Source organism: Chlorocebus sabaeus, chromosome 23 (assembly GCF_047675955.1).
Source record: "Chlorocebus sabaeus isolate Y175 chromosome 23, mChlSab1.0.hap1, whole genome shotgun sequence".
NCBI lineage: Eukaryota > Metazoa > Chordata > Mammalia > Primates > Cercopithecidae > Chlorocebus > Chlorocebus sabaeus.
This window is the reverse complement of record NC_132926.1, coordinates 44,205,147-44,218,943: the sequence shown is the minus strand read 5'-3', so window position 1 is coordinate 44,218,943 and position 13,797 is coordinate 44,205,147. Positions and strand designations below refer to the sequence as shown.

Genomic DNA, 13,797 nt, shown 5'->3' with positions numbered 1-13,797 from the left:
ATATGTATAGTTTATCTCTGTAGTTGTTGCTTACATTTGTGGAATACTTTAAATTCTAACTGCCGCTAGACGAGGCTTTCAGTACTTTTTGTACTTACCTTCACCATGGTAACATTTCCTGACTATTGTAGCCTCTTCCCTGTGCCAGTCCAGATGTGGTTATCAGTTTCCCTAGGCCTGTCAAGTCCGAATTCCTTACCCAAACATTCCAAATCCTCAAGTCTCACAGTCCCAACCTATCTTCATTAACTATAATTTTACTATAGTTTCTACCTTTCTGCCTCTATTTACAACACTGTATGTCCCGGCTCATCTGTTCTGAGCACTGTGCTTTATACCATGCTTGTTCTCACTCTCTCCTCTGAGCCTCTGCTCAAATCATTCTCTGACCCCTGAAATATTCCTACAGCTCTTCTCTCTTGCTATCACTCTATTCTTCTTCAAAAAGTGGAATCTGTCCTGTCCTCCTCTCAATATCTACCTCAGTTTGAGCTGTAGCAGAGTTATATGTGTATCAGTCACATCTCCCCTGCCAGTCTGGCCATCTCTGCATATCCCATGTTTCTAAAGCATAGCATTTCACAGAGAAGAGGTCCTACCTAGTAGCTGTGGGGTTAGTGGGGTTTACAAACTTTGCCCAAGAACTAATCTATAAAACAAACCAAAAAAACTGTTAAGCTATCCCCCAATTAGTTTGCTTTTTTCCCCCATCTTTTATCACTTGAATATGATGTTGGTTATATTCATTAGAAGTGTTAACATCCTTAACGCAATACATGTTAACGCTTTTTAAAGATTTTTGCTTTTTCCAAGTTCCAGAGTAATGCCCCCAACTGAAGAACCCCTTTTGTGTTTTCACCAGCAGGCGTAAACCATATGTAGCAATGAGTTCACGTGAAAGAAGGATAATCATAGTATTTACCTCCACAATCCTTTAGGGTAGCAATCCAGAGGGACAAGCATTACATATTTATTTTACTTTGATAAAACATTAATAATAAAGGATATATTTTGATGAATTTTCAAACTATTTTAAATTATGCCCAGAGTTACAAAAATGTTCTCGAGAAATTCAGACTGAAGAAAGCTCGAAAAGATGAAGACAAGAAAACGTAAGATGACTTTTCTCAAATGTTTAACTTACCATTTTAAAGTTCTACATTACCGGAGAACCTTATAAGGTTGTTTTTTTGTTTTGTTTTGTTTTTAATAGAGACAGGGTTTCCCCATGTTGGTCAGACTGGTCTCAAACTCCTGACCTCAGGTGATCCACCCACCGGGGCCTCCCAAAGTGTTGGGATTACAGGCGTGAGCCACCATGCCTGGCCATGAGTAAGGTTTTAATTGCAAAACCACCAACAACCTATGTGGCGATTCTAAATACACAGTCAGTACACCCAGGACTGCCTCCTAATTTCTGAGGACACCAGAAATTTTAGCTAATTTAAAATTAATATAATGCCTGCCATTCTACTGAGAAAAAGCTGTAAGAGAAAGCTGGAGGGGACAATAAAGTCCCTCTAAAAAGGTAGGAAATCATTTTAGTCTAAATTAAATGCATTTACTTGGCTATAAAAACATTTACACACAATACTTATGAATAATACTTACACTTACACTATATTTACACTTACATTTATTAAATGACTTTGGTGTCAAAATAATTCCCAAACCCAGAACTCTGGCAGTGGAACATAAACATTTTTTTCAGTTAATGGCATATGATACTCTGAAGAACTTGTTAATGATCACATTTTCCAAATAATTAGCATTATCTGAAATAAATATTATTCAGATCCTTACTACAGATCTGATTGTACGTTATGGTGGCATTTCCTTTTTTATTGTCATTTGCCTCTGATTTTTATTTTATGTTTTCAGTAGCAAAGGCAGCGGAGATTTGGCTGAACAAGCCAGAAGAGAAGGCTTTGACGAAAATGTAAGATTTTAATTTTTTTCATAAACACAAGTGGTAGCTGTATTAGAAATATGCTTGTAAAAATGCTCTGGTTAAGAATTGAAATGATTTGCTGTTTTTCAGAACAGTAACTATCATCTCCAAATAAATCTCCCAGATCTAGATCCTTTCACGTTTAGGACAAACCATTTGGATTTCAGATGCTTCCTCTCTCCTACCTGTACTCTCAGCCAGATACCTAACCCTACAGGAGTACACTCACTGTGTGAATATCACACTGGGTATTCATAGTGAGTACACTTTGTGGAGATGATTTGGGTAACTTTTCTCTTGTAATCACTAATGTGATGAATTACTTTAACACTTTTGTATTTCAAAAATTGTAATATGTAACATGTATCTGACAATAGCAGAATTTAAGGAACACCTATGTTCCTTAAATATACTATTACCACTACCACTTAAAAAAAAAAAAAGTGAACCATTGCTCTACTTCTGGTCACCACCTCTCCCCCCAAATGCTCAGAAAGAAGACAGCAGGGTCAGGAGACTGTAATAAGCAAGCAAATAAATGTTGAAGTTTCTCATTTTCGGATAAAGGAATTATAAAAATGGAAAGGCTGAAGGTGAACTTTGTGGTACTGGATTGGAATCTAGATCTACTGTGTACACACACGTATTTTCTAGCTCTGTCCAATCCACTATGAGGGCTAGAAGCGACACCCTACTAGCAATGAGCACAACTAGTACCCAGATCTTGGTTTCCAAATAGCATTCTCCTCTAAAAGGAACTGGGGCTCCTTGGAGGTCTTGCTAATTCCAGGGCTGGAAAGTACAGCTGACTCTTGAACAACACAGGTTTGAACTGCACACGTCCACTTAAATGTGTAATCTTTTTACCTGGATCAAAAATTCAGTATTTGCAGGCTAGGGAGGGTATGTGGGTTCTGCAGGGCCAACTATGAGACTTGAGTATATGCAGATTTTGGTGTACTAGGGGGTCCTGGAACCAATCCCCCATGTATACCGAAGGACAACTATACAAGATGAGTCTGGAATAGCTTATTGAGGCATAAAGTAAAACTGCTCAAAGAATGATAGAGAATCTGTTAAAAGAATCAGTTTAAGGGGCTCAAGCTGGCCAAATGTGACAATATTTAAGCACTATGATGAATAATGGTTCATAGCCCATTGAATAAAAGGATTCCATGAATGAGACATTTACAGGCCTCTCCACCAAATACTCATTACAAAAAGAAAAGCAGTAATGTTAGGGTGGAGAAGTCTGACAGCACCTTAATCAAGTCAGTGACCACTATCAACACTGAAACAAATGGAAATTATATGCTGCCTGATAGGAGGCCATGCGAATTAGCATCCTTTCTGTGACATCCTTGTCAAAGACATATAATCTTAACCTAAATCATGACAAAATTTAAATTGAGGGACATTCTACAAAATAACTGGCCTGTTCTTCAAAGTGTCAATCATGAAGTCAAGGTAAAGCTGAGGAACTATTCCAGATTAAATGAGATTAAAATGATATGTCAAGTAAATACAATGCATAATCCTGGACTGGATACTTTTCCTATAAAGGCATCATTGGGATAACTGATAAACTTGAAAGGGAAACACAGACATATCTATGGATTCATAGACATATCTACGAATATTAATTTTTTGATTCTGATGGTTATATTATAATTATAAAAGAGAATGTCCTTGTATGGAGGAAATGCAGACTGAAGTATTCAGGGATGATGGAGTCTTCATGTTGGTGGCTTTCAAATACTTCAGAAGGAAAAAATATTTGTATTGTTCTTATAACTTTTATCTAAATTTGATATTTGTGTTTTGTTTTTTTTTTGAGACCACACCCAGATACTTTTTGTATTTTTAGTAGAGACCGGGTTTCACCATGTTGGCCAGGCTGGTCTCGAACTCCTTACCTCCTGCCCGGCCTAATTTTGATATTCTTTTAAAAAAATCAGGCCAGGTGTGGTGGCTCATGCCTGTAATCCCAGCACTTTGCAAGGCGGAGGTAGACCATTCCTGAAATAGAAGGTGACGTGAATTGAAAGACACACTGTGTATGGGGAAACTTTACCTAGAATGGTCAATAAGAGGCTTATCCAAGTAAAATTTGGGTTTACTTAAAGAAAATCAGGTTAGCATAACAACATTCAACACCATAAATCAACAAAAGAACACCTATAATATATTCAAGGAAAGAAAATGTAAATCAAGGAATTTTAAATTCAGCAAAGCTGTGCTTCAAATATAAAGGCTCAAACATGCCTGAAGTCAGGAAATACTATCGTCTTTCCAAGGATTCTACTAGAGGATGAGCATCAGCCAACCAAGAGATGATTGGAGAGACTAGGTGAGGTTGCTCACACCTGTAATCCCAGCACTTTGGGAGGATCACTTGAGCCCAGGAGTTTGAGACCAGCCCAGGCAACATGGTGAAACCTTGTCTCTACAAAAAGTACAAAAGTAAACTTTTTTTTAAAAAGTTAAAGAATGTCATTTAGAATAAACCAGTAAGAAACATTAGCATAAAGAAAAAGAAACATTAGCATAAGTGTACAATGGTAAATAATAAGACTTTTATTGATTAAAAAAAAATTTGTTTTGAGACAAGGTTAGCTCTGTTGCCCAGCCTCGAGTGCAGTGGCATGATCACAGCTCACTGCAGCCTCGACCTCCCTGGGCTGAGGTGATCCTCCCACCTCAGCTTCCCAAGTAGCTGGGACTACAGGCATGTGCCATCATACCCAGCTACTTTTTGTGGTTTTTGTACAGATGGGGTTTCACCATGCTACCCAGGCTGGTCTTGAGCTTCCAGGCTCAAGTGATCCATCCGCCCTGGCCTTCCAAAGTCTTGGGATTACAGCTGTGAGCCACTGGGCCCAGGCTTCTTTCTTTCTTTCTTTAAATTATATAGTGATGGCATCTCACCGTGTTGCCCAGGCTGGCCTTGAACTTCTGGCCTTGAGCGATCCTCCCGCCTTGGCCTCTGAAAGTGCTGGGATTACAGGCATGAGCAACTGTGCCCAGCCCTATTTTATTGATTTTAAACCACTTTTGTTTTTTCACATTTTAACATCTGTGAAATCAGAATGTGTTTTATAGTTAATGGTCATAGTTTAATTGACATTTTTTACCTAAGTGGTACATGAAATAATGGTATGTCTTAAAAAGACATCATCTCTCATATACAATGAAAAATAACATTATTGAATATAATTGGGTAGCAGAGGAGAGGAAGATGAAGAAAAATTTACAAGTTAATTTGCTTGTAAGTTAATTTGCTTGTTGATCACAGGAGGGAAACAAAGCAAGAAAGGGAGGACTAAGGGCATATAAAAAGATACACAAAGATGGCCGGGTGCGGTGGCTTACGCCTGTAATTCCAGCACTTTGGGAGGCTAAGGTGGATCACCTGAGGTCGGGAGTTCAAGACCAGCCTGACCAACATGGAGAAACCCCATCTCTACTAAAAATTAAAAATTAGCCGGGCGTGGTGGCACGTACCTGTAATACCAGCTACTTGGGAGGCTGAGGCAGGAGAATTGCTTGAACCTGGGAGGCGGAGGTTGCAGTGAGCCGAGATTGGGCCATTGCACTCCAGCTTGGGTGACAAGAGCAAAACTCCATCTCAAAAAAAAAAAAAAAAGATATATGAAGACAAACCAATAGAACAAAAATACACATATTTCTATAGGGCAAAATTACCAAAACAAAACAAAACAAAAACAGATCACATAGTAAAAGACTTAAAATATAAATACAAGACAGTATAAGACAGTATAACTGCAACCAGATATATCTAACATAAATACATGCAAATAAACTTAATTTACTTAAAAAGAAAAATATTTTCATCCAGCAAAGCTATGCTTCAAATATAAAGGCTCAAACATGCAAGAACTCAGGGAATACTATCACCTTTCTAAGGATTCTACTACAGGACAGATGGGGTTTGAATTACAAAACAAACCCAGTTCTATGCCATATCCTAAAATATATACTTAAAGAGATTCCAAAATGTTAAATATAAAAGCATGATCAAAGACCTAAAAGGCAAACAAAAGATAACAGGGGACACAACTGAATATAAATCAAAGGATTCTAGACAAAAAGCTCCAAATGACCTAAAGTCTACATGACTGTATGAAGCTAAGATTAATTTTATCAGTTACGAATATCTATGCACCAAACAACAGAGTATCCACTTTCATAAAGATTACTGGATTTTAAAAAGGAGAAATAGGAACACACAAAAAAACAAAGAACAGATCAAGAAAAATAAATGCATTAAAAAACCCAAAACATATTAATAAATAAGATGATCTTACAGTTGTATATTAAGTTCTGTACTCTCATTCATAAAAATTGCTAATCTACTGGGCCACAAAGAAAGCCTCAACACATTCCAAAAGCTAATGCAGAAAAAAATTCTCTAAAAACAACATAATAAAAATATGTAACAAAATCAGAAAATGAAAAAATTCTTTGACTAAAAAATATCAAAACTCTCTATTAAATGACTCGAGTCAAAGAAGAAATACAGGTCGGGCGTGGGGGTTCATGCCTGTAATCCTAGCATTTTGGGAGGCCAAGGTGGGTGGATCACGAGGTCAGGAGTTCGAGACCAGCCTGACCAACATGGTGAAACCCCCGTCTCTACTAAAAATACCAAAATTAGCCGGGTGTGGCGGCGCATGCTTATAATCCCAGCTACTCAGGAGGCTGAGGCAGGATAATCACTTGAACACTGGGAGGCGGAGGTTGCAGTGAGCCGAGATCACGCCAGTGCACTCCAGCCTGGGCGACAGAGACTCGGTCTTAAAAAAAAAAAAAAAAAAAATGAAATCATAGAATTCCAAGAAAACAAAATAATAAAAACCCCATGTAGCAGAATCTGAGATAAAGTAAAAAAATACCCAGAAGAAAATTAAGTCTTAAATTTATCAATAAAAATAAAAGAATGTAAAGAAGTGAATGTTAGCATTAATTTTCAAAAAAAGATAAATACCAAGAAAAAAACTATTAAAGTAGAATTAATGAGTTATAAACAAAAGTAGTATAAATAAATCAAAAGGCTAGTTCCTTGCAAACATCAGTGAAAAGAAATCATTAGGTAACTAGTGGAATAAAGGAGAGAAAGCATAAACATGCAAAGTAAGAAATTACAATGGGGGAAATAAGAAACAGAAGGAATGAAAAGATCTCACTAAGAGACTTTGTGTAATTCTATGAAAATAACATTTGAAAAACTGAATGAAATGGGTAATATTTCTATGCAAATAAAATTTATCAGAACTGAGCCCAGAAGATAAAAAGCCTAAACAAATCCATTCTGTAGAAGAAATGAAGTCATCAAAGAGCTGTCTCCAAAATCAGATGGTCTTCACAAAGAAATTCTACAAGATTTTAAGGAGCAAACAGTTTCAAGCTATTTAAGCCATTCCTCTTTGCCCTGGCAAAGAGAAAAGAGAAACTCCCAAATTATGTTTATGAAACTACTATATATTGTGCCAAAAACAGAAAATCTCATGTATAAATCTTGAAGCAAAAATCCTAAATATTAGCAGATAGAATCTAACAGCAACAATAATCAAGATTCAGACAGTATTTATTTTAGGCATGAAAAGATGGCTCAAAATTGGGTAATCAACTAATTAACATAATTCATTGCATTAAAAAAGGAAAACTGCATGATCATTTTTCACAAATGCTGGGTATTTTGTAAGTTTCAACACCCAATCTTGAGGGGAAAAATAAAAATCAACGATACTTCCTTAATATGATAAAAACATTGATCTTATCCTCTTCACCTTAATAGGAAAACACTGAACATGTCAGGGACAAGATAGTGATGTATCAGAGGGGTAAAGTCAAAACAATTAGATAAGAGAACTACATTAGAAGTATTTCTAATTGAAAAAAGTAAAACTGCCTTTACTTATGATTCTCTTCAATTTTCTAGGTATACGATGATCTGAAAAATTACAAAAAAAAAGATAATTAGGTAAAATGGTAGGAAAAATAACTTATATAAACATCATATATGCAAATATCAATTGGTTTGTTAAAAATTAAAATAGAAGACCTTATTTGTAACAGCAACAAAGTAGAAAATGCCCAGAAATTAACGAAATGTTCAAAACCAAGATAAAACTTTAAATATTCCTTAAAGACACAAAAATACAGCCGGGCATGGTGGTTCACACCTGTAATCCCAGCACTTTGGGAGACTTGAGGCAGGTGGACCACTTGAGGTCAGCAATTTGGTGACCACGGTGAAACCCATCTCTACTAAAAATACAAAATTAGCCGGGCCTGGTGGTGTGCACCTGTAATCCCAGCTACTTGGGAGGCTGAGGCAGGAGAATTGCTTGAACCTGAGAGGTAGAGATTGCAGTGAGCCAAGATCATGCCATTGCACTCCAGCCTGGGCAACAAGAGTGAAACTCTGTCTCAGAAAAAAAAAAAAAAAAAAGACACAAAAATACACCTGACCAAATGAGAAAACGTACTACATCTATCAGTCAGAGCCCACTCAGGAAGAAACCACAATATGTATTTCAAATAAGAGAAAATATACTACAGTGAATTGGTTACTACACAGATAGTAAGACAGAAAAAAGTGAAATGACAACACTGAGGCAACTCATAAATAATGACTGCAGGAAAAGGTTACCATTCCTAGGGCTAAGACCACAAAAGGTGGTGTTACTAGAACCTACTATCTTAGAGAAGGGGCTTGTGGAGCTGTTGCTCAGTCCTGTGATGAGAAGGTACCTCACTGCTGCTGCTGATAAAGGTTGAGTATTCTTTATCCAAAATGCTTGGGACCCAGAAGTGTTTTAGAGTTCAGATTTTTTTTGGATGTTGGAATATCTGCATTATATGCCTGTATTCCTAATTCAAAAATCTGAAATCCAAAATGCTCCAGTGAGCATTTCCTTTGAGAGTCATGGAGGTGCTACAGTTTTGGATTTTGAACACTTCAGATTTTTGATTAGGGATACTCAATCTGTACTTCTTGAGTGGGTGTGATGAGGCTGCTTCTGAGTATGCCAAAAGCAGCTAGATGCTACAACTGGAGCCACTGCTGCTGGAGATAACTACCATTGCATAAGCAATGCCAATAGAAACAGAACAAAAAACAAAACAAACAACAAAAAAAAGAACCACCTTTCTCCACAATATCCTGCAAATACTGGCAGAATATTTATTCTATATTTATTCTAACAGGAATCCAGCTATTAAGAGTTTAGGGAATGAAATTTACAAAGCCTAAAACCCAACATCACAGTGTACAAGAGGGTAAATTTTGAGCTGAACAGTTGGTCCATTCCACTCTTGTGGCATACACATATGCACTTCCATAAAATGACGATTCCAAGCTTCTATCCAGTCAGATCAAACTATCTTTTATACAAATGAAGGTACTTTTACCTTCTCTCTCCCTAAAAAGGGAGACGCAAAGTCCCAACAGTAATTGTATCCATCTGTGCGTGTTTTATGACCTCTTCTAGTTGAATCACAATTCCTTAAGAATATTTTGCAAACTAATATTTAAACTAGTTAGCCACCACCAGTATTCCTTAGATAAAGGAGAAAGAAAATATATACATAACAAGCAGAGGAGGAAACAGGAATAGGGACTACATTCTGTTTCTGTAACAGATTACAGGGCTATAGGTAGTATTTATAACTTCCTTCTCCTACCCATTCCATATCATTCCCTTTGCCTACAGCCAAGAGCTCAGCTAGCTGCTTTAGGATTAACCTTAGAATCCGAACTCTCAGTGGTCCTGCCTTTAACGGAATGCTGTGGTTTCCCATTACCTTTTACTTTTGGACATGGAAGTATTAAGAGGCACCCCAGAGAATCCCTTGGGCACAGTCCACACTGTGCTAGTTTGTAGCAGTAATCCAATTTTCCCTTGGTAATTCGAATCAATCACTTCAATACATAAATAACCACTTCTTTCCCTGCTGGTTCTGTAAGCATGAGGAATCCAAAATGGTCAAGTGGCAGTCTCAAATTCAGTTTAAGTCAACTGTTGTGCCCTTGGTGGAAGCATGCTATCTATGAGGGTCTGTTTCTTTGGGTCTCTCCCGCTACCAATTATTCATCAGTTAAGAGTTGTCAGAAAAACAGAAATCACATTAGGTAGTTCAAAAAGAGGGAGTTTAGTATACAGAATTTGCTTCTGAGATATTATAGAAGTATAAGGGCCAATATGAACATGAAGATCATTCAGACAACCAACTGCAGGAGGCAGTTACCACAAGGGAAGGAGGTAGGGTGACCAGGACATAGGAGCTTGGAGCAAGGGTCACCGAAGAGTTGGTGCTCAGCTTATGAGGAAAGGTACCACTTCCCTCTGAATGTCAAGGAAGCCTTCACAAAAAGAGTGATGGCTGAGATGGGTTTTAAAAATAAGTTTACTATGCTATTCTACCTTTATTACTAACACATCCACTTTATAACTGGCCTGGTCATTTAGAAATGGTTTCAGGGACTACCACTTTTTAGCACATTAAAAGTATTAGTGAATGAGCCAAACCATGGGTGCTGTAATGCGTCCAAAACAAAACTAGGATTGAAAGCCATCCTTTCCTGCTTCGAATATGTTCATTTAAGGCTGGGTGCAGTGGTTCACACCTGTAATCCCAGCACGTTGGAAGGCCAAGGCGGGCAGATCACTTGAGGCTGGGAGTTCAAGACCAGCCTGGCCAACATGGCGAAACTCGTCTCTACTAAAAAGAATACAAAAATTAGCCAGATGTGGTGGTACACACCTGTAATCCCAGCTACTCGGGAGGCTGAGGAAGGAGAATCCTTTGAACCCAGAAGGGGTGGTTAGCATTCAACTTCCACTCTGAATGCTAAGATTGAGCCACTGCACTCCAGCCTGGGTGACAGAGTGAGAGGCTGCAGTGAACTGAGATCATGCCACTGCACTCCAGCCTGGGCGACAGAGTGAGACTGTCTCAAAAAAAAAAAAAAAAAGAATATGTTGGTTTAAAGAAAGGCACTGTCTAAGACAGTTTCTCTGACCAGAAGAGTACACACTTATGAAGCAACCACAGAGTGTATGGCACTAGGCATCACCAACCTCTCTGAGGAAGGTAATCAGAACCCCTATAAAGGGATCCACTTTGCTACCTGGCATTATTGCTGGTGCAGGGAAGTATCATACCAATTTACTGAGAAGGTTTTGAATCACATCTGGGTGCACTGTCTCCTCTTTCTTCACCTTTTTCTAGTGCTATGGTTATTTTCCACAACACACAGGCCCTTTTTATCTGTAGCTGGGAAAAGGGTATTTGGACACCCTAAGGAAAGTGGGTGGTAGTGAGAACAGTGCACAGAAAGGTTCAGCAACACAATTTTTGGTGGTACAAACGGCTTGTTTTTGGATACGTGGACAGATTGGAGTACACACATTGACTAACCAATGCAGTAACTACAAAGAGGGGGTTTTGAAGTCATCTGGCTGAAAAGCTGCTGGAAAGGCCAAATATACCCACAGATACACTTTGAATCTAATTACTAGTACATTTCCTACAATGAAGAACAGAGGTATGGAAAGAACATCTTACCTTTGACCAAAAGAAAGAGAAAATAATTCAGATGGAGATGCTAAAGGGAAAAGGCAGTGAAATGCAAGTAATTTATAATTTGTTTACAAAGCTTCCCTAACTATGCTAGACAGCAATTACACCAATCAAGTCCTCTGAAGTGACTTCGCTGATGCACACCCAGGCAGGACAAAAAGCCAGCAGGGCTGAAAATCTGAGGGCTGGAGAGGAGAACAGCTTAAGATCCCTCAACCCTGTAATGCTTGTGTGCCAAAAACTTGAAATAGAGAACTAAAGATTGCAGCCTTTACTTGTCCTCTACCCTGACAGGAGATTCAAAAGTCAGAGCAGATGAAAAAATGGAAAGAGAGGCTTGAGAAAAAGTATTATTCCACAGAAATTCAAGATGACTACCAGCCTGTCACTCAAGAAGAATTTCGAGAGTAAGCTTATGTTCTAACCAGAGTATTATGGGATATCATGACATGGGCATTAAGGACATGAGTTAAACACATTATTTTCCTGAACCTAAAACCTCATTCTATCGGGATGCCTTTATTTTCTATCCAATTTTAAAGTTGCATATGACTCCATTTGCTTAAAAGGTGAGAAGCTTTTGATTACATCCCCATATCTCTAAATAACAGAAACTGCCATTTATATTTGATTTGCATAGCAGATACTGTTCTCCACACAGCTTTGGAATATTAGATCTATTACTGGCCACAAGAAGCACGTTTTAGGAGCTTACAATACTACCTTCCCAAAGCATTTCAAACTAGTAACTTGCTGTCTATACATAAAAGTGTATTACTGACTCATTCTCTACTTCCTTCTAAATTTTCTAGACTCTTTTTATATGCTGTGGAGCTGGAGAAGGAATTACACTACATCAATTTGAAGCTAAATCAAGTGATGAGAAAGGTTTCAGCTCTATAGTATTGAGAAAAGTGGAGGTAAGAATCTGTGATGCAATCACTGAGCATTTCTTTCTTTTTTTTTTTTTTTTTTTGAGACAGGGTCTTGCTCTGTCACCCAGACTGGAGTGCAATGGCCAGATCTTGGCTCACTGCAAGCTCCGCCTCCCGGGTTCATGCCATTCTCCTGCCTCAGTCTCCCGAGTAGCTAGGACTACAGGCACCCGCCACCTCGCCCGGCTAGTTTTTTGTATTTTTTAGTAGAGATGGGGTTTCACCGTGTTAGCCAGGATGGTCTCGATCTCCTGACCTCGTGATCCGCCCGTCTCGGCCTCCCAAAGTGCTGGGATTACAGGCTTGAGCCACCGCGCCCGGCCCACTGAGCATTTCTTATTCATGTATTACTTCATAAACTTGTACGCGTTTCAGACACACTTTAAAAAGTACTAACCAATCTATCAAACTATCCTCAGGGTCAGAATTAAGTGCCTCTGACAGGGACTCACTGTACAATCCACGCATATTATGACAAGCCTCCAGTATACACACACTGGTACAAAAGATTTTATAATGAGGTTTCTTATCAAATTCTAGAAAAGTGAAAGAAAAGTACAAGAAAATGCTTCTAGTTCATCGGGCAGGTCTCTAGTAGTTCAGTAAGTAGATAAAGACAGTTTTCTCCAAGTTACAGAGTAGAAAAACTATTGATGCTATCAAGTGCATCACGTACATGTTATGAATTCCTTTGGCCACAGATAAATCAATAAAGGCTTAGGATTCTGGGAAACCATTATATAAGACCAAAGTAACCTCCCTCCATTCTTTAGAATTTGAAGTCTTCTGGAAAAAGCCAAAGTGTAGAACAAACTCCTCAGCCACCTACAGAAATTTCACTAACATCTTCAAACTGGAAATTTACCTAGACCATTTCTAAGGTGTAATGCATTTAAGGTTTCCCCAAAATAAAATGCAGAGCAGGGTAGGCGTAATCAGTGTCATAAGAAGTTATGTTTGGAAAGTGTAAATGAGGTTGCTGTAACAGCCTTATTTGGAGGGTTGGAGAGTTGTGTGTGGCTGGCATTTTGGAAACTGGAGAGAAATTCTTCTAATTTTTCTAGGCTACGTAAGCCCCCCTACAATAGCCACATGTTCTCTCAGCCCAAGCAACATCATTTGACCTTAGCACTCAACTTCCACAATGGTACTCAACAGTCCCTGAATTTTAAAACTCGAATATAAAGACATTTTTAGATTACTACTCACCTTCCTCAGGACAAGCTCTTCTCTTAAGAGATCGTACATCAAATGTTCTTAATGGGATAATTCATTGTAACAAGAAATGCTAACTGTTCTATC

General features: G+C 38.2%; 1 protein-coding gene across 3 annotated transcripts in view; it reads left to right on the top strand.

Annotated features, from left to right (window-relative positions):
* The window catches only part of PKD2L2 (polycystin 2 like 2, transient receptor potential cation channel), a 39,750-nt gene extending 26,796 nt beyond the window's left edge, over window positions 1-12,954 (top strand). For all 3 annotated transcript variants that reach the window (XM_073010672.1, XM_073010673.1, XM_008014599.3), the window contains 4 exons: window positions 1,048-1,112; window positions 1,885-1,939; window positions 11,855-11,967; window positions 12,373-12,954. In XM_073010672.1, coding sequence (XP_072866773.1) covers window positions 1,048-1,112; window positions 1,885-1,939; window positions 11,855-11,967; window positions 12,373-12,463 — 324 coding nt within the window. In that variant the 3' untranslated portion in view covers window positions 12,464-12,954. The remainder of the gene's footprint in view (window positions 1-1,047; window positions 1,113-1,884; window positions 1,940-11,854; window positions 11,968-12,372) is intronic.
* The last annotated feature ends 843 nt before the right edge of the window (window positions 12,955-13,797 follow it).